Genomic DNA, 20,828 nt, shown 5'->3' with positions numbered 1-20,828 from the left:
TAGCTTTTATGTGCAGCTGCTTATGATTTCTGACATCAGAAAATAACTATACACCCCGTCCCAAAAAGCCAAAGATCTTACCTGCATTTTCTGAAGCCGTCTCTGCGTTTCTTGACAATGAAAATATTCTCGATTCAATCTTGCAATTCGACTTTGTAACGTGAAGCGGAGAGGTTCGTCAGGATAAAAATGTCCCAGCTCATGCAACCCAGCTGCCCTGCCACTTTACCCTCGTTATGTGACGTTGCTTGTTACTGTAGCTACGCCCATCATTCCTTCTTGATCTTCACAGTTGATTCAAGAAATATTCATCCGCCATTAGGGTATAATGAAAAAAAAAATGGCATTAAAACAGTATAAGCACCCTAAGGAGAAATACAGGCAATCAAGGTGTTTGTTCGGTTAAAACCAGGAAGAACTTCAAGTCATGAACGGTGAAAGATCCACAGTTTATTGTTGCTGTTGTCGTTGTTGTTTCCTCTAATATTTGAGTTCAAAAGACCTGCCTCCGTCCAAGCTGAACAGAACATGTGTCTATCTGACTATTAACTTTAAGGACTATTTTACAGGCGCAAGGATCAGGGTAAACCTCTTAACGTATCAGCAAGTAGGCTGTATATATACATCCAGCACTGTCAAATATTACGTCCTAGAAAGGACTTCGGAGATCGACTGCGCGTAGTGGCAAAGAGAAGCCGGTAAAATGTTCATTCAAAGACTTGACAGGGAAAAGTCAAGAGTAACCATATCCACAGCGTCCAGATGGCGCTTCCTGCAATCGCAATTCTGTTTTACGATGCAGCCAAATGCATACGGGGCCAAAGCGATATAACTCTCTTGAACAAATTACCTATCTTTTTAAAGCTTGAATTGATTTTGTTTTATTGATTTATTCTCTGTATGGCATATCACTTTACAATGAATTTCTTATTTTTCCCCCGCAGCAAATATATTCTTCTTCCATTGTATAATCACAATGTTCCTGTTACATGGATAGCAGCGAGCGTGATCATTATTACATACATGTATAAGCACTCATCCATGCGTACATATCACATTCACACATATATTTTGATTTTTTTTTCATTATCACACACCTCCCGATGACACGAAGTTGTACGCCGTACCGTCATTCACGCGTACATAACCACGTATTAATATCAGTTTCTGGCAAATGACTTCAAGCACTAAATTACTCTCTAAAAAAAATCGAGTGTGTGAGTGAATTTCGAGTGAAATTGGAGTGAATTTTGAGTGAAAATGCTCATTTTCACTCATTTTGGAGTGACTAGGGATCAAAAAAACAAACAAAAAAACAAAAAATTCAAAAACCAGGTTCTTACACTAAAAAGGGGATGATTACGCAACCTCAAAGTTTTGTAAGGAATTTTGTCATGGTAAATGCATTAGAGTCGCCGACAAAATTATTTGTCAAAGTGCATTCACCTATATAATGAAGACACACAAACTTCGGGTACGTGGAATTTGATTTCTGAAAAATTTGAAAAAAAAGTGCGAAAAATAAATTTTCCAAACGTGGAATTTCTCAATTATTCTCCTACGTGTGCGTCTCTGCATTGTGTAAGCCTCTGCGGGGATGTGGATCTGGAATAGTTAAATCGTGTAGCCTACTTATAACAAGATTTGTGATTGATCAAATCTGATGCTCTCGATATAAACTGGTCGGTAATTGGTCATAATGCAATCACGTGACTAATACATTGAGTATAAATTCGTTATATTGCGAGTAGAGACGTCGTGATAGGTAAAATTATGATTAGCACAGAATTTGACTGGCCTCCGATGGGGCTAGAGGAATGGAACAATGTGCATTCATTAGATTAAGCCTTTATGATGTAACAATATTGTCCTGTGTGTCGTTATGATATTACACTCTATACTCCCTTGGGAGTCATATTTTCCTTTCTTGAAAATAAAATCTCTTGAGAAAAATAAAACTCCAGCGGTTATGTCTAGTATAAAATAACTCCTCTATTTAAAGACAATAGATCACTCTGCATAATATTTTTTCTTTCTTTTTACACACACACACACACACACACACACACACACACACATATATATATAAATATATATATATATATATATATATATATATACATATATAATATATTATATCATAATATTATATCATATATATATACATATATCATGTTATATTATATTATATTATATATAAATATATATATATAATATATATATATCGTATTACCAATCATAATATTGTATTATTCCGTTATATTACGCATTGCTGTATAAGCTTTGATGAATATTTAAAAGCCGAATACATCTAAAAACAACAAACGTTTTGATAACCATTTTTTTTTTCATAAGTGTCTCGTTTTTATTATCGAAAGTAAAGAAAGATACTCTCTTATAAGTACAAGGATATTGCACATAGTCGATGGTAAGAGGGTATACACATCAAGATATCATTGCACGCCTACAGTATAATCACAGCTTTAACACTAAGGATACGACAAAAGAATGTTACACTCTAAAAATCATCGAAAATGTATCTAAGCAGTTCATTTCCGATTCAGCTGATATTCTGATATACGTGTTCATAATTTTCTTAGAAGAATGAACTTATTTTTTTTTTCCTTTACGCGGGAGCCTGGAATGATTCAACTTGAAAAGGTATCAGATTGTCAGAAGTGCACTAAAAAATCAAAACCTTAACAATACCTCACCACAATTTCATTTCATGATATCAGCAATAATCAAATGGTGTGACAGTAAAATCTGTTAATACGAACTAGACCATAATGAATTGAAGTACACACGTAACAGTTTTCTCTTTTATTGACCTTTAAGATGACCCTATTAATTTCTATGACGTATTTTCTGTCGAGGGACCTGCTATTAATTACCATCGTTACGCCCATGTCAAGTCAATGTCAGCAAATACCTGGATGAAAGATGCTTGTAGTGGTACATGGTGCACCCCTCATCCAGGGATGTACGCCTAGTCACTTGAGCGGGAATGTAAGTCTAGTCACTTTAGCGGGAATCGAAGCCAGGAACTTTCCCGCAAGTGCACTCCCTGCATTCTCATCCACATCATATCATAGTGCCACATCATATCATAGTGTCCCATCAATCTCAGAGATATTTCAATGATATCAGGTAAAAATCATAAAAGGAAGTAACTTACATCAACATTCAAAGTTAAAGGCTTATATAAAAAAAAAGAAGTTCACACCGTCACACGGTTTAATAAAAGACAATTCATCAAGATGCAAGGAGTTTCTTTCCCTTGTTATTTCCTGAATTTCATTTTCTCGATATCTTGTAGCAGGTAATGAAACGATTATGGCAGTGGTGGTGATCTTCACTAATTATTCATATCATTACTTTTTAAGCTTTTTATCGTTATCACTATCATTATCATTTTCACTACTATAACCATGATCATCACTATCATTATCATATCCAAGATCATTACACGATATACTTACTTTATCATTATCATTAACATCGTCATCATCAATCCAAAAGTACAGATTCTTGCCAGCAATATAGTTGTGCTTTGTGACTTTCAACAACGGAGAATGCACATGATATATATATTTTTCGTAAAACCCGCAGTGCTACATTTCCGTTAACATAATTACGGCATACAGAATCATCACATAATTGTGCCCCCCCCCCCCTTCTTTTACACATGGTTACACTCAACGTTCATTTCCAAGTGTTTATCAACACGAGAATCTTAAAAAACTGCGTGACCAATATCTATGTCTAGCATAATTCAACTCCGTTTGGCACACACACAGTGTTAAAAGGTTTTGTTTATTACATTGTATTATGTCGGCTCGTGCTATGTGTTGAAAAAAAAAAAGGACGGGCAAAGGACAAAACAGGAGCTAAGACACAAGTATATACACCATATCCATTATTCGTGTCTATTATATATTGTGCTGTCCAACAATGCTAGTCATTAGATCCTAGATCTGCGACCGGAAGGCTAAGACGACGCTAATTAGGCAAAAAATGGTGTTCGGCACACGCGCGAAGCAGCTGTTTCCATTGTCCAACTCGGGATGCTGCGTTGTCTTAGCGTTCGCGTTGCAGATCCAAAACTCGCTAATGCTAATAGGAGGAAGAAGAAGAAGACAAATACGACATCGGTTCAAAAAAAAAAACATCAACAAAAGGCATACAGGAATAAATAATCATAAAAGACAGTACTATATGTCACGTGACAAAGCAAGGTAGGAATGTGATGAATGGGAAAGAGCACGCATTCCATTCACTCGTAAAGTAAACTCTCAGTTAAGGCACTTCTAATCACGACAGAAGAATTACAGAATCACACAGTAAACACAATCATAGAGAAAAAGAATCAAACCAAACCGCAGATATCCACTGTCTGGTATTACAGGGATATAATAGGCACTCAATAGAGGGCGTTACGCATATTTTCTTTTTTTTTCCCCATGAATAACTTTTTGTACAATAATTTCGAGGCAATATTTGTATATTTCGTTTGTTTTGTTCGAGTTGATTAGTCACTTGTTCCATTGGCTACCGCAAAATAGAGAAAATAATGGGACACGATAATTCCTGAATTTTGCAGCCTAGCTTTAATATAAAGTCGACTATCAGGTGATCATTCAACGGTCGACAGGAAGGACAAAACTGATTGGACTAAATTTGTCCAAAACTTCATTGCGATAATGGGATTGGACACGAAAGGATAAGAAATAACAACACTTTGGCGGAATGTAATCATGTTCTCGACGAGATATTACAATTCTAGTAATCCAAACGTCAACAATGAATTAGGACAACGGATATACCAGCATATGCTGCGATGCTCTAACTGCGTGGTGGGGGAAAAAGAACACCCAAGGTAATCAAAACAAAATAACAATCGAACAAAAACAACAACAAAAGACGTCAAGTTTTGGACGTACTGGAGCGTGTTACATCACTTGGAATAGAACACCAAATTAAGGCAAATAAGCCCTCATCAAAATAAAAGGCCCGTACGGAAAGTCACACAAATACAATGATTAGGTAAGATTTTGACAATCTTCTGCTTAAAATTAAAGAGATATGTAAGTCATATACACTATCACAAATAAACATGTTCTCATTAGGAATGCATAGGGAGAGGTATATATACACCTTTTTTTTGTATATTATATACATCTTTTTATTCCTAAGCTCTATCTATCAAGAATAAAATATATTTACATAATATTCTGTCGTATCATACACGAAATTTGTAATGTTTCCTCCATAATCTCCTATGTTATATGCATAGAATTAAAATCGAATATCTACATGCACGGTGCTTCATTTGCATAACGATGAGAAAGCTCAATCAAGGTATAAATATGACGAATAACTTTAGCTGCAGTCCAGTCGCGCTCACTTTACTAAAACACTCTTCAGCAGAACGTCTCATAAAACAAAGCACGCCGCTATCTTGTTCAAGCATGCATGATAGATTTTGATATTGAAAGGAAAAAGGAGTAAGAATCTTCAAGGTTGAAAGAAACAGATTACTGACAAGAAGAAGAAGAAGAAGAAGAAGAAGAAGAAGAAGAAGAAGAAGAAGAAGAAGAAGAAGAGTAAGCTGATCAGATGAGAGTACTATTAGCTAAGCTGAAGTTTGAAAAAAATAATGTCTCCAATCCAACGGTGAACAATAAACAATCTTGGAAAAAAATGAAGTGTCAACAACATGACAACAAATAGGATTGATGATTTAAAGGTCAAGGTCAACATTATCCTGACATCTCTCCAGAGGTGTGATCTCAACACCACTGACTCATATCAATTATGTAGGTAAGTTCTCTTTTCTTCAACAACAACAAAAGAGAAGAAGAAATATCTTTTTTTTTTCTTTTTTTTTTTTTGCTGTTGTTGTTGTAAAAGCGTAACGATAAAACGAGTCCGACTTACAACATTACACTGACCGTGCCTGGTCTACATTTCTTATCACTGGCTTTGTTGTTTGTTTGTTTGTTTTTTATTAAACACGATTCGTGGGGCCAAAATCGACCATCGGCAAAGCGCCCTCGTACTTCCATATCGGTAACAGATTGCGAACTTGTCCTCAGCAAAATTAAAGGTCAACGTATTATGATATTAAAAGCAGAATTGCTGTATTACACACACAAGGTTCAGCTTCAGTATCAGTCGAGATAAGCTTTGATATGATTTTGAATATCGCAAAATTTCTGTGATTCGCTCTTGTTCGTATCATGCTTATGTGTATATGTCTTCGTCCATCCACCTCACATGTACTGTATAGTAACATCGAATATCTGCAAACCAGTGTATTGGTGTCGTAAGGTTTGCAAGTATACAATAAAACACTCTTGCTGATTACAAGTTATAGCGTAAAATCAAACTTCTGGTGTAAAATACCCTCATTAAAAATATCCAGACCAGCTATCACAAAAGGAGCGCACACATAGGCTCGCGCACCCACACACACACGCACACACAAACCAAACACACGTGACCAGGGAGTTATAAAACAAGTAAGCCTTCTGGAGTCGTGTTATGTCGCGACGACCATGTTGGGCATCGAATTCTCCAGATCGCTGGTGGTGGTAACTTCGTCTTTGCCCGTCAGGTAGTACGTCATCAGCTCCCCTTTACCTTTGACCTTGACCAGGCCGCGCTTTTGGAACTTGAAGCCGTACTTCTTGAGTATTAGCATACATGCCTCCACAACCTGCAACGAGATTCAAACGGGAATTTTTCAACCTGGGTTATTTAATACGCTATATGACATCGCCACTATACAACGTCTTTGTCCTTTAACCACCAAACCTTCATTCCACTTTGTTGATGTATCAGCGCTGGATTCTCAACAGTAACAACAAAAATGTTAAAGTTCACTTGGTGCCTAGAAAAATCAAAAAGGTCATGAACAGGCACAGGTTATTCGACTGGAGTCACAGTAAACACAATTGGTTACAATATCTAGAAAAATGGTAATTCATGATGGCAATGGTTATCCTCGAAATTGAAAAAAAAAAACTGCGACGTCACAGTAGCTGTTTAAAAGTTTTAGGCGACACTGGGCGAGCAGTCTTTCGAAGGATTTGTTTTATGCTCAAATTGTTTCTTCAGAGTGTTCACAATGTCATTCTCTCAGCTTTGTCAAGCGTAAAACCATCAAAATTCTTCCGCGCTTAATTCAATCGTGCGAAATACAGCTGCGCAGCACCTTAACCTTCATGAACTTTTCCTTTCTTTTCACGAAATATACATCAAACACAATTAGACTCAAGTTCTAGCGAGCGAGTAAATACTATAATCATGTTAAACAGGCATGCGTTGTGTAAGGTGTATACCTAGCTAGAAGGACCATAGAAATCAACAATGAACGAAGTATCGACATATATATGGCAGAAGGTTGTAAATACTTAAACACCCATATACACATACAATAATCTTCACAAATATAATTATATATATATATATATATATATATATATATATATATATATAACTTTATAACAATATTATGTAGTTTTATTATGTTAGAGATCCTAGATAGAGGGATATATAGAAACATAACATATGGGATAGAAAAATTACAGACTACAGATACAGACCTACTTTGTATGCATTTTTACCTGTATATGTCCAGCTTGTCCCGTGCTTTCCATTCGACTGGCTACGTTGACGGTGTTTCCCCAAATGTCGTAATGCGGCTTCTTTGCGCCAATCACACCGGCCAAAATTGGACCGTGATTGATACCTGAAGTTAGAGACATACATGACTGTATTAATGAAATATAATATATATTTTGATTTTAACCACAGTCATTTTAATGCGTAATTTATGGCCTATGTGTATTACACAGTCAAGGTTGTGGACGCATATAAACTATCCATCACAGTATTGGAGAAAAGAAGTTGAATGTATTGTATTGTATTGTATTGTATTTATTCAGACAAATCAAAAACAACATGTCTAGGGGTGCAAAAAAAGGTACGAATACCCATGCATGTCTGCACCCCTGGAGTACATCATCACAAAATTAAACAAATTAAAAATTATGATTGGAACATTGAAATACAAAAATCTAAATACATATAGGTACAAATATAATACAGTTATTGTAAAATGACAATGAAATCAAACTCTGGCCTTCGGAACAGCAATATATTGCACAAAAAATGGGTAACCAGGATAAAATGTAAATAAGTGATATCGCAAGAGAGGAATAATCATCTAAGACAACAAACCATATTGCAGGGTATACTAGCGGAATATTAAAACATGGACGAATACATTAAAAAAAAGTCTATATCATAGTATATGCACATTAATATTGCACCGGACAGAGTAAGGTTAAAATTCATCAAATGAGACTTATATGATATACATGATACATTGTAGAATGAATTCACATACATAAAATAAATATTTAAAGCGAGAAAAAGATGTACTGGCTACAATGTTACTTGGCAATGAATTCCATTCTTGTAGAACAGGAATGAAGTTTCTGATTTTGCCAGTTGATTTTGTGTACTCAACAACAACGGCAACAGCAGCAGCAGTAACAACAGCAACAACAACAACAACAACAAGAAAAGTTCGATGGATGTCGTACCGATTTTCAGCATGAAGTTGTTGAAGCTTTGCGCGTTGATGGTTTCGAGCGTGCTCCGCAGCGCGAAGGCGAGGTCCACCAGATCGGCAAGGTGCTGCCACCGCTCCATGTCATCGCGGTAGTGGATCTCTTCCGGGTTGGGAAACATCCCGGATGCTGCCATGTACGTGCTGTTGATGGTCTTGATTTTGCTAATGTTCTTGAAGCGCGGTTCGTTCAGGAGCTGAAGATATAGCAACAATGACGGTGAAAAGACATAAGATATAGGATATAGTAAATATTGTGCTCTTTCATTTATATAAGATACAATTGTGTAATATTTTGCCACGTAAAATAAAAGATAACCACACAGATGTGTTGGTAGCTGGGATTCCTGCTACATACAGGCTTGTGTCCGTTTTAATTGTGGCAAGTTGTTGGGAAAGAAGCAAATGGGCTGGCTGTCTATTCGATTGATGCTCCCAAAAGGTTTTATGAGGCGCATTAGCCTGGAATTACGTGAGGATTCTTATGATTTTAAAATCCATAGGCCTCTATTGCTGCAATTGTTTGTGTTATTGACCACGGGAAGGTTTAATGGAAATATCTTCCACCAAAGAGCCCACAAACGTATTTTATTATCTTATTTATTTACGTGTTGTGTTTCGGTTCGGGGGGGGGGGGGGTTATCCCTCACCAACAGGCTAATGTTTGTATAATGATGGGACTATTTCACAACGGACTTTTAAACTATTAATTCGAGTTCACAATACAACTTAAATCACATTTATGGACGCGTTGTCCCTACAGAAACTGCAAAGCTGTAAGTAACAAACAAGGCAGACCTCTCCATGGAAATATGTTCCCTTCCCTTCCCCCAGTGCATGAATTGGTTGCAAGGAACCCTCAAACTGAGGACAATACGTTATTGTAACAAAAACCATGAAAAAAATGGAGGAGCACTCACATCGTCAAAATCGCTGATGATTTCGTTGAGAAATCGGAGGCATTCGGTACCCTGATTGTTAATGGCATCCTCCGAGTAGAAATCGGAGAAGTTCGGCATGGAGGCGAACATGACACCGGCCTCCGTGTAACTCTGGGCGTACAACTCCTAGACGGGTCAAAGTTCAAATTGAACATTGTGTGAATAATAAAAGTCATCACGTTAACTTCTCGACATATTCACAAAACTTTCGTCGATAGAATTACAGTTTTTGATAAATTGTAATTCATCGACAAAGTTCTAACAAACTGCTATTACGAACTGCTCTTAATTTGAAATATTTGAAAAATAACGAGTGAAGACACTTTCTTTGCTTTGCATCATTACAAGGACAGAAACAAACAAAAACTAAAAAACAGGAACAAAAAAAACACACAATGCTCTGTTTGTAGAACGTGCCATATCTAATTTGTGTTGTCTTAACACAATGATTACAACAATTTAATCATCACTATTATCATACAAGGCATGGCAAATATACAATAATAAAGTGGTGATTCTATCTACTTTTGAGGATCATGGCGTTGTAAAGAATTGATATAGACTGTATTCGATGAACATCAATTTGCACAGAAACGACGCAATAACATGACGTCAAATTCAAGAGTGGACTGAGTTAAAGAGGGTGAGGCAAAGTAGGCAGCCGATATCAAATTAACACATTGTGTGCATTGAGAGCCGATGGACACGGAAAACTCCATAGCGTTGTACACACTGACCGAAATCCCCGGCACAGGAAGGGTTAAAGGGATGGTATAGTATTGGTTGAGGTGAGGAGTCAGTTGTTAAGTTTTGCAGGGAGGTGAGATGACCTCCCTGCTTTCTGCGAGATACTTAGAAACCACTTTATGAAATGTTAAAGAGCATACAATTCTATGAGAAATTCAAAGTTTATTTGATGAAAATCGGTTTTGAAATGTCTGAGATGTCCCCAAAAAAGTAAAACAAAGCAATCCTAATAAAAGGTGAGTCCCACCTTTTATTATGATCACTTTGTTTTGGATATCTCAGCCATTTCAAATACAATTTTCATCAAATAAAGTTTAAATTTCTCTAAAGATTATAATGCTATTTCATATTTCATAAAAGGTTTCTCATTATCTAAAAAAAAATCATCATAAAAAAAAAACACATTCAAAACCATGAGGCCCGATCTCTACCGACACTTTACCATCCCTTCAAGTAAGAAAGTAAAGCAAAGTGTATACCTCATCACTCTTTCTGCTTCCCAGGAAGTGCTTGGCCACGTGTTCGGGCATGATGTTGAGCACGAGGTTCTCATTCTTCACCCGCATCCGACCCACCTCCTCCTTCTGCTCCTTGGCCTCCGTCTTCCAGTAGAAGAGAAGTCTGGACGTGACCTCCAGCTGTGTGGAGTATAATCATTATCCGAAAGTGAAGAAAGCAAAAGTGCGGAGTATGATTATTCGAAGTACAATTATCTGAAGTATGCGGAGTATGAGTCATCCGAAAGTGAAGAAAGCAAAAATGCGCAGTTATATTATCTGAAGCACAATTATCCGAAGTATGTGGAGTATGATTAGCCGAAAGTGAAGAAAGCAAAACGAAACGAGAAGACAAAAACTATACGCTTCAATTATATAATGCTATACTCTCTACTGCGTGGTTTTTCACCACACTATATACAGCACTTCAATGTAACACTTTACATGAAAATAGATATTATGTTACTTTGATATTCTCGTCTTTATCGATGGCAGACTTGCATTAAAAGCCATTATATCTTCAACTCATCTAAATAGCGTAGTGCCGTTTCTACATTCTGTCTTTAAAGGGGGAAATCTTCGGTATTCTACAACGTTTTGATTTTATGTCTCATTATGATTATTTTTTTTTCATTCTTTTTTGTTTGCATTCCATGACGTAGTTCACGCAACAAATGCGGAAATGCTTTTGCCTTTAGTGTAAACAATGATTCGGTTCACACCTGCTGTTTTGTGTAACGTCCCTTTCGTTCATTCTTTCTCTCGCTAGTATTCTAGTTTTCAAATTCGTTCATGGCAAGTCTATCCACTAAAATGTATCTTCTCTCAAAGGCTGCCATCACGTTCAAGCATCTGCTAATAATGGCGTCGATCACTCGACAACTCAAGGTAGTGTGCAGTTATAGATTCAGAGGCGGGGGACAAAATACTCATGAAATCTAAGATGACGTAATTGGCTGGAGCATTTTTGCCGCTTCATGGAAAATGACATACAATTAAAGTGAGTGTCGGGATTTTTTTTTTTGATTTTTTTTTTCGTTTTTGTTTTCATTTTTGTTTATTTTGTTTTTGTTTGTTTGTTTGTTTGCTTGTTTTTTGTTACTTTTATTGCTGGGTATGTAAATCAATACACTTTGAGAGGATTTTAAAAGTTGTCACGTGCAATGAGAGTTAAGAATACTCACGTGAGAGTTGAAGTAGATGAGAGCGGCTGCCACCACGACCAGCTGAACGGTGTTGGCTATCCGAGTCTCAACACTGTTACATGGTCTGTATGAGAAAGTGGGAAAAAACAACAACAACATTATTATCATGTCAGAGCAGTCACCTTTACTTTTATTGTTCTAGGGGACCTGTTTGGCAGAGTATTTGCACCAATGATAAAACGAAATATCAAAAAGCTATGCAACAGCAATGGCAACTACTGATTTGGCTCTAACTTATTTGCTTTTTATTTATGTATTTTCATTTTCATCAAGAACCCGCTACTATGTGGTAATGAGCTATGCAGTTTCCGTATCCCTGATTATGTGCATGTCAATTCATATCATATGATTCAATTTGGACGCACTTATTGCTAATGCATCGGAGCAAAGTCGAAACACATGACGCAAAACATTTTGTTCTTAGTTGCACACGACAACCAAGCGGAATGTGGGGGTGAGCACGGCACTTTTTTCTTTCTGTTTTCTGTTATTTTTTTTCAGTTTGCGAGAACACAGTCCAGGCCAGAAATTTACGTCAACCCATGACGTCACAAAAGAGTGACGAATGTTCCTCCTTACTGGTCATCGGTGACCATGGCTTCGAGGTAATCGTCGTGTCGGTTGTAGAGCACGGGTTTGATGACGTTCATGAGGACACAGTAGAAGACCGTGAGGAGGATGGTGAGTGTGAGCTTGACGAGGTGCGTGATCTGAAACATGGTGGTGATCACAGCCTGCCACAAGAACAAAAACAGAAACGAAGAAAAAGATGCTTAGCATTGCACGCGGCGCTTCGGACGTCACGTGATTTGTGTTGTTATTTGTTTGTTTAAGTAAATAGTCAAAACCATAATAAATATAGTGTACAGTGTAGTGTACACAAGTAACAACAAAATTGCAATAACAGTATGTAGTGACATAATCATATGGGCAAAAATATTCAAACCGGATACGACGAGGTAACGTGGTAATGTTTCCGCTTAAATGCAACGGTATAGATAATGATTATAATGATGATTATGAAAAAAAAAGGAAAAAAGAGAAGAATAAAGAGGGAAAGGGGACATTATTATGGAGATAGACGGATAAATTCAATGTCGACAGAAAGACAAAAGAGATAGATAGATAGATAGATAGATAGATAGATAGATAGATAGATAGAAAAGAGAGAGGGAGAGTGGGGAGATATCATTTTAATCAAGTCAGACGAGTTTTGACCTATCATTGCAATCATTCCCTCACAACTCCATGCCTTTTGCTCCCGTCAATAATGACTTTCTGCCTCTCTAAAGAAAAGATGTGGTTACTATGGTAACCAGGCTTTGTGCGTATATACACTCAATATCTCACCATGACAAGGAGCAGCATGTAGTTGAAGTACTGTGGGTTGAGGCAGCGTGCATCTTGCGGATCGAGCGAGGTGACGTTGCCGTATGGGGTATCTTTACAGGTGAGCTGCGTTAAACGAAAGAAGTAAAGAGATGCCGAGATGTAAAAAAAGAATCTAATAGTGGCACAAACATCGAAAACTGCTTTGTGGGCTGTAGAAGTAAAAGAAGGTCCAAACTACAGCCTCACTTCCTTTCAGATTTTTAAATAACTCCAGTGATGAACATTCATCATGACACATTTGAAAAAAAAAATCAATATAAATTTGAGGATAAAAAATCGTTCAGGCGGTAGGATTATTTATTCGCAAATAATGTGGGAACTACTTGCACTTAAATGGAATTACCGCAATATCATTTAGGCTTTGAAAGATTTCTCGTGTTTGTCCTGAACACAATTCATCATTGGTGATGGCAGTCGCTTAAGATAAAAAGTTAAACAAATTATATGTCAGTTATCAATGTTATTATTGTCCTTTTTTTCAATACTACTGTAAACTGTATGAAACGAAATTTCTATTGTTATTACTACTATACTGGTCTAAACAAGGAAGAAAAGCGACAAATAATCATGTGTCGGCTGTATTTATCATTGGCCATTGCTAATTTTAATTATATTTATATCTAATAATTTTGATAATTTATCAGGATGACGGACGGAGCCTCTTTGGGCATACTGTCTGTTGTCGGCAGCCGGTAATCGAGTACTGCCTGAAAAAAAGAAGAAGAAGAAACTATAACATAATGCACATACCACATCGACGATGTCGGTGGCGGAGACGAGGGTGATCACGAACGTGGCGCACGTGATTCTCGCCCAGGGCGTTCGCTCGACGAACGTTGCCAATTTGATGAGGATGGAAGGATAGTGCGCCTTGAAGCTGGGCGCGAGCGACACGTAAGTGATGATAGCTAGGACGGCAGCACAGACGGAGAACGTGGCATATGTCAGGCTTGTTCTGTGGTGGGCACAGGAAAAGTTAGACAAAATAGACGAGTGTATTATACCTAAAACACAGCCCTGTGTCAGTTGTGGGTGGGAATGCACGAAATGAAGTATAGACAAGAAACGGGAGGAAACAATCATAAGAGAGAAGTCGGAGTGAACAAAGAAATAAAGGAGAGATTTGAATCAGAATTAGTGATTGATTTTTATTCACTGTGGAAATGTTAGAGTCATTGTTTTTTTTTCTCGATTCGCTTCAAGGATGGCAGTTTATATAAATTATTACTGAACCCAAATGTACCATTAAAGCAATATTACATGTATTATACATGAATGCACATGAATCTTGTGTTCAAATGTTACTGCTAGTATTGCCCAACAGAAATATTACTTACTTGTATAACACACACACACAAAACACACGCACTTACATGATACATACATACACACCAACAAAACTGTCAATACACAATAACCCACTATATCAATTTTCAGATAAATTTCTATCTGCTAAACGCATGAGAACAGGGAGTTGACTATCAATTTATAACCTTTTGTTGCTCAGAGGTTACCACTATTTTGCCAATTGCAACTCTGATTCCTGCTTGAACACGAAAAGCACTGTCAGAATTATGCCCTAATCAATGATTCAGGTAAACCGTACATAATAAAAGACGCCAATCAGACTGATATCTGCGTAAACTGCTGCAGACACCGCAAAAGAATGATGCAAACAAAACAAAACAAAACAAAACAAAACAAAACAAAACTCACCTTGGCAACATTAGAAGCTGGACGAAGAAGACAAAGAAGACGACGGTGAGGGCGCTCGATATACCAGCTGCGCTCATTCTGTCTTTTCCCTGCTGGAAGCGGGACTCCATTGATTTCTCCTTGAAGCGCAGAGTGAGGAATTTCGTCTTTTCTCTCAGCTTTCTGCACAGGAAAACATCACGAAACTAGTAAGAAAAGTCAAGGCTACTTCATAAACTTCATTGGCGGGAACAAAAAGGATATAAATGTGACAAAATTTCATTTATCTTGGAAGTAGATTGGGGTGTGGGATAATGTGATCACATTCTGCTTTCATTGCTACATATTTTAATTCATTATTTCAAATCCCCTTGCCAATTGTTTATTTGTTTTTGGCAGTGACTCCGGGCAAAAATTATACTTAATCTCTCAGTCATTGCATCGGAGCAGCATTAGAGTTTAACGTAACATCATCATACAAAAATCTTACATATTCATGTTTGCACAACCACCAGACATTTTTTTTTCCCAGAGATTTTCGAGCTGTTCAGTGAGGGAAAATTCTTCATATTCACCAGCCTGACCAACTGGGTGACGTCATTACTCACGTGTTACTCTCTCTGTCTGCAATGGCTTCGTCTAGCCTCTGATTCTCGTCCTTCTGATCCTCTCGAGCTTCCACTTCCGGTTCAAAGGACACCGTCTTGGCCTTGTCCTTGAATTTGATCTCAGTCTCCATCTACGTTTGGATTTTTTTTTTTTTTTTGGGGGGGGGGGGAAACCATAGGCAGAGGAGGTCGGTTATACCATCCGGTCTCAGAAAACAAATTTCCGTGGTTTGGTGCTTCATCTCTTATCATCAATCTTACGATCGTACATCTACAAATTGTACATTTAAACCATTCATTAATTATCTAAATCTCCATGAGGCAGAGTAAAAATAATGGGGCTATTATTTCAGTCAATAGCTGCTCATGCATAACAGTTCTTTCTTTCAATTGCAGGATTCTCATCTTAATTGCTCCAATTTGTAACTAATTTTGGCAACATATTTTATAGAAATACGAATCTTATTTCTCTGACAACGTGGCAAATAACTTTTCATTTCATTTTAAATTTTGGTGATGGAAAATAGCAATGTTATGTACCTAACAAATTCAATGATACCCAATCATGACACATTCTATAGTCTTGATAAAGATTCGTATGTAGAAGTTGAGAATAATGGAAATCGATTTAATCACTCAAATTGACAACACATACGCCTCAAAATAAGATTTTAATCATTTTTTTTTTGTATATCAGGAAGGAACATGCTCATTTAATCTGTCAACAGTAAGGTAGCATTCTGCCAGCATAAAACAATTTGCTGAAGTTGAAAAAAAAAATCGCAGTTGAATATTAAGGCAAGTCAAGGAATTTCGCCCTATCAGATTGATACGACACCTGTATCAGAAGAAAAAATAAGCTGACTGACTTCTTCCAAGACGATTCATTTTCAAAATGTCTTAAAGTTAGAGCAACACCAGCATACATGATGTAAGAAAACATAGTCCCCTTTGCCTGTTTGCAAAGCTCATACTTATGATGGCTACTTATGTATAGCGCCACCACACACCACTGTCAATAAACTACATCAAGACGGTAGTTAGCTGCGTATCCACGCAGCAGCTGCAGTAGTCGGCTTATTATACCTCATCTTTCTTGATCTTGTCCACGCCTTCTGGTATGCTTTCGGATGCTGGCTCGTCCGACGTCTCCGTCGCCTCGTTGTGGTTGTTCATTGACAGACTAAGCCCAGAGGCAGGCTGCACGGACCAGATGAGACAGAAAATCAATTGATTAATCACACACACTGGAAAAAAAAATAGAATGACTAGACGTTAGGATAATGATGATGGCGATGATGGTAAATATTTTCGTTAAACCTTTCCAAATTATTGTGCAGTATTCAATAACTCAATAAGATAATTATGGAATTGGGCTTCTCTTGTACCTTTCTGTTCTACACCTCACAGTGGGATATTGTGTTGACCTTCTTAAAGATAAAGATGCAGAGTACCCTGGTATGTCGAGGTGCTGGTAACCAGTGCCTGAATTGTTGTGACTTTAGCAGTGACTTCGCAAATTTGCAGCATACATCATGCCTTCGAGCCGCAAGAGACTAAAGTTGTGTTATTTCGTTGTCTCTCCTACTAGTGACACTGAGCCAAGAAGGAGAACATCATTCTTTTCCCAGCACCTTCCTTGTTGTATTCCCCCCCCCCCTCTCTCTCTCCCTCTGTTTCTTTAGTCTATTATTTTCATCATTATTATTACCATCATTTTCATTCACTTCCGTGGTACCAGTTGCTTATAACAATGTCTTACCTTAGCCAGGGATCTTCTTACACGTTGGATTACATCCTAATCGTTACACCATAACTGCCCTTTACACGCCTAGATCAAAATGAATTTATATTTAGAATTATATCATATTGTTATGCGCAGTTGAGTATAATTATATGCTTCGTAGAAACTGCGCAATATAAATTCACAATTGATATCCACCGTTAAACGTATCATGTAGCTTTGACCCATAACCCCTTTAGTGCTTTGGGTCCCGATTGGAACAGAAAACGCCACAGCATCGTACACGTCTCTGGGCACAGAAAGGGTTAAAGGGCCCCTGAAATCCAAATGCATGTTAATTTGTGTTGATTTATGATACTTTACGGTGAAATGAATATCTGGAAACATTCCATACATTTTTAACGATTTTTTTTCTTCTATTTTTCTCATCTGTCAATCATTGCTGAAGTACTGAAATGTTCAACAAAAGACATTGGAATGCACCTTTCCCTCGACTCAGCATAACTTGCATGTTTTTGTGATATTAATGTGACTAACAAAAGACATGGCGAGGGAACATGCAAGTTATGCTGAGTCGAGGGGAAGGTGCATTCCAATGTCTTTTGTTAAACATTTCAGTACTTTAGCAATGTTTGACAGATGAGGTCATCTGAGGAATATTGGTTTGGAAGGATTTTTTTGAGGGCGTTCCCAAATAATCTGAAGAAAAATAGAAGAAGAAATCGTTAAAAATATATGGAATGTTACTAGATATTCGTTTCACCGCAAAGTGATGTTGAGGGTATCATAAATCAACACATATCAACATGCATTTGGATTTCAGGGGCCCTTTAAGATTGAAAAGACTTTAAGCATGACTTTTACGAGTACTGCATCCTCGTGATCATGAGTACAGAATGAGACATCAGGAGGCTAAACATCGAGTGGACGAGTTCGCTTGCACGTTCTCACCTAGCCTTTTGTCAAGGCCCTCTCACTGTATAGTGAAGAGAGCCCAGCCGAGTACACTGTCGCGCTCGGCTCGCTTCGCTCGCCCGGTATAGCCATCTTACAGGGAGAGGGCCTTGACAAAAGGCTAGGTTCTCACCTGGTTTTGATTCTTGTTGACTTTGATCAGATACGTCTTGATGCCGGCGTGTTTGATGTGATCACTTCTCGTCTCCCCTTCTCCAGGCTCCACGTCGAACTCACCATTCAAGCAATCAAATGTACTCTGAGAAATGTGAACACGACTGTATTTTTAACGGGGAAGAAAATGAAGAAACAAAGGGTCATTCATACTGTATCAAAATGAAGATTGAAACACAGTAATTTTCAGTAATTTTCAGGGTTTTTTTAAGTAACAGGTGTGCACGCAATTTGTCCGTAAAAAATGCTGACCGGGGGCCCGTTTCATAAAACTTGTCATCAGTGACAACTGCTAGATTTCTATGACAAATTTGCTCTCGGCCAATCAGATGCAAGGATTTCAGTAGCTTGTCACATCTATGACAACTTGTCACTGATGACAAGTTTTTTACATGAAACGGCCCCCCGATCGAACAAGAATAACAAGAGGCCTATATTTATAAGCTCTGACTAAACTTTGATACAGAATTATTTCCGACTACTCAGTAAATCACCCCGGTCAAGTTGCAACTGTACGTGGTCAGAGAAATGTGAACACAGTACGTCAAGTCGACAGCAGACTACAGAAAATGTAATGCCAATGTACAACTGGTACAGTGGAGACTTCTCATAAATGAGGATATTAATTTTGCTTGTGATGTTCTCCCTGTCATACTGGAGCACATTAGGAGACGCAAGCGCGCCTCGTTTTTCCTTGTTTTTTGGAGCCGGGAGGGGAAAGTGGGTGGCGGAACAAGACACAGGAGAAAGGGAAGGATGAAGCCACTCATTATTTTCTGGGTTAATGATTAAATAATTAGCCCAGATATCATTCATTCCATCCCCACGTGGACTGGGATCCTGGTTTCCGCTATGATACTTATCAATCGGATATGTCGCCTGGCTCAAGCTATGTGCTCTCAAGAAGAATGATGTGTAAAAGAGCTCCATTTTTTTTTCTTTTTTAGGGGGGGGGGGGGGGGGGGAGGTGGACTCCTACACATGAACTTTTCTTTTCTCACGAGAGTTTCTGCATTCTTATCGCGTGTTGTTCAACACATCTGACAGATTATGATCGACTTGAAGACTTCCTTGGTAGCATATAATTTATGAGATTTACGCATGACATGATCACTTTGACCAGTTGGCATATTTGAGTCGCACCAAAAGCGCCCTGCAAGGTCTTTGCAGAGTATTGTAGCGTTTTGAAACATCAAACAATTAACAGGTAGCCGAGGGCAGGTGCCCATTAGGATAGGACAAGGTTTGTTAGATGTAAACGAACAGTCACAGGCGTGAAGTTCACACTCTGAGGTGTTTGGGCAGATTGAAGTACAAGCACCAATGGAATCGATTCACCCATGGTACACAACACCTCTGTTGTTAAGTGTTCTTCCACGACTTCCTACAAAGGTTACAAAGACAGTTAACGTTCGTAAGATTTTCTCCTACACCGTTCCTTTTCAAAGGTGGTTATTTGATTGTGCTCCCTATGATTTCGCATAATCATGTGTGGCTTAATGTGTTTTTATCGAGGGAAACATAAAAGGCCATTAGCGTTTTGACGTTGTAGGTTGTTTAGGTGAGAATCGCGTCCATTAAGATTGACGATTGCTTCGCGTGCACGCGTTACAATGCACATCAGCTTGACTTCGACTTGGCACTCAATCTGGTTGTCTTTTTGTACACCATCTGCACACTGTCAAAGAACTTTTCTTTTCCTGTTGATGCGACTGAGATATGGAAAATAGGATAATGGATAAAGAGAGAGAGAAAAAAAAAAGGAAAGGGAGGGGGAAAAAGAAAGAAGGGGAGAGGGATATAAAAATGGCGGGAGAGTCACCGTGATAGATAGTGATAGATTGATCCGAAATTTAGGGAGGGAGAGAAAGAATTAGATCTGCGAAGAGATTCGACGAAAGCCGTGATTTTGTACACGGCGATGAGCGCAAAGTACTTTCTGGAGCTGTAGCTATGGTTACGGGAGATTGAATCCCCGATAAACAGTGCCCTCGCTATATGCTCTGCGGAGAGAATTTGATATGAGAGATCGGAAAGCGTAGAGCATTAACGACTGTCTACTTAACTCTCTGTTTGAGCAAGCGCAATTAGGTCTTGGGTAATAAACAGCCGGGAGAATTTGTTGAATTAAAGGCTCCAAGACAATATCGCAATGAATTGGAAAACCAAGAGCAAAATCTGATATCACACTCACACATAAACAAACACACACACACTCACTCATACAGAC

General features: G+C 38.0%; 1 protein-coding gene across 1 annotated transcript in view; it reads right to left on the bottom strand.

Moving 5' to 3' along the window:
* Positions 1-6,251: 6,251 nt before the first annotated feature.
* The window catches only part of LOC139737015 (adenylate cyclase type 3-like), a 54,285-nt gene continuing 39,708 nt past the window's right edge, over positions 6,252-20,828 (bottom strand). Inside the window, exons 7-20 of the mRNA XM_071647690.1 lie at positions 18,558-18,702; positions 16,813-16,926; positions 15,727-15,857; positions 15,140-15,301; positions 14,174-14,378; positions 13,382-13,486; positions 12,611-12,765; positions 12,397-12,402; positions 12,011-12,083; positions 10,809-10,967; positions 9,562-9,708; positions 8,616-8,838; positions 7,632-7,756; positions 6,252-6,721 (exon numbers count right to left, since the gene is read on the bottom strand). Coding sequence (XP_071503791.1) covers positions 6,545-6,721; positions 7,632-7,756; positions 8,616-8,838; positions 9,562-9,708; positions 10,809-10,967; positions 12,011-12,083; positions 12,397-12,402; positions 12,611-12,765; positions 13,382-13,486; positions 14,174-14,378; positions 15,140-15,301; positions 15,727-15,857; positions 16,813-16,926; positions 18,558-18,702 — 1,927 coding nt within the window. The 3' untranslated portion in view covers positions 6,252-6,544. The remainder of the gene's footprint in view (positions 6,722-7,631; positions 7,757-8,615; positions 8,839-9,561; positions 9,709-10,808; positions 10,968-12,010; positions 12,084-12,396; positions 12,403-12,610; positions 12,766-13,381; positions 13,487-14,173; positions 14,379-15,139; positions 15,302-15,726; positions 15,858-16,812; positions 16,927-18,557; positions 18,703-20,828) is intronic.

This window comes from Diadema antillarum, unplaced genomic scaffold (genome assembly GCF_040938485.1).
Source record: "Diadema antillarum isolate AM-2024a unplaced genomic scaffold, OU_Dant_1.0 seq00000675_RagTag, whole genome shotgun sequence".
Taxonomy (NCBI): domain Eukaryota; kingdom Metazoa; phylum Echinodermata; class Echinoidea; order Diadematoida; family Diadematidae; genus Diadema; species Diadema antillarum.
This window is presented reverse-complemented; position numbering and strand designations above follow the sequence as displayed.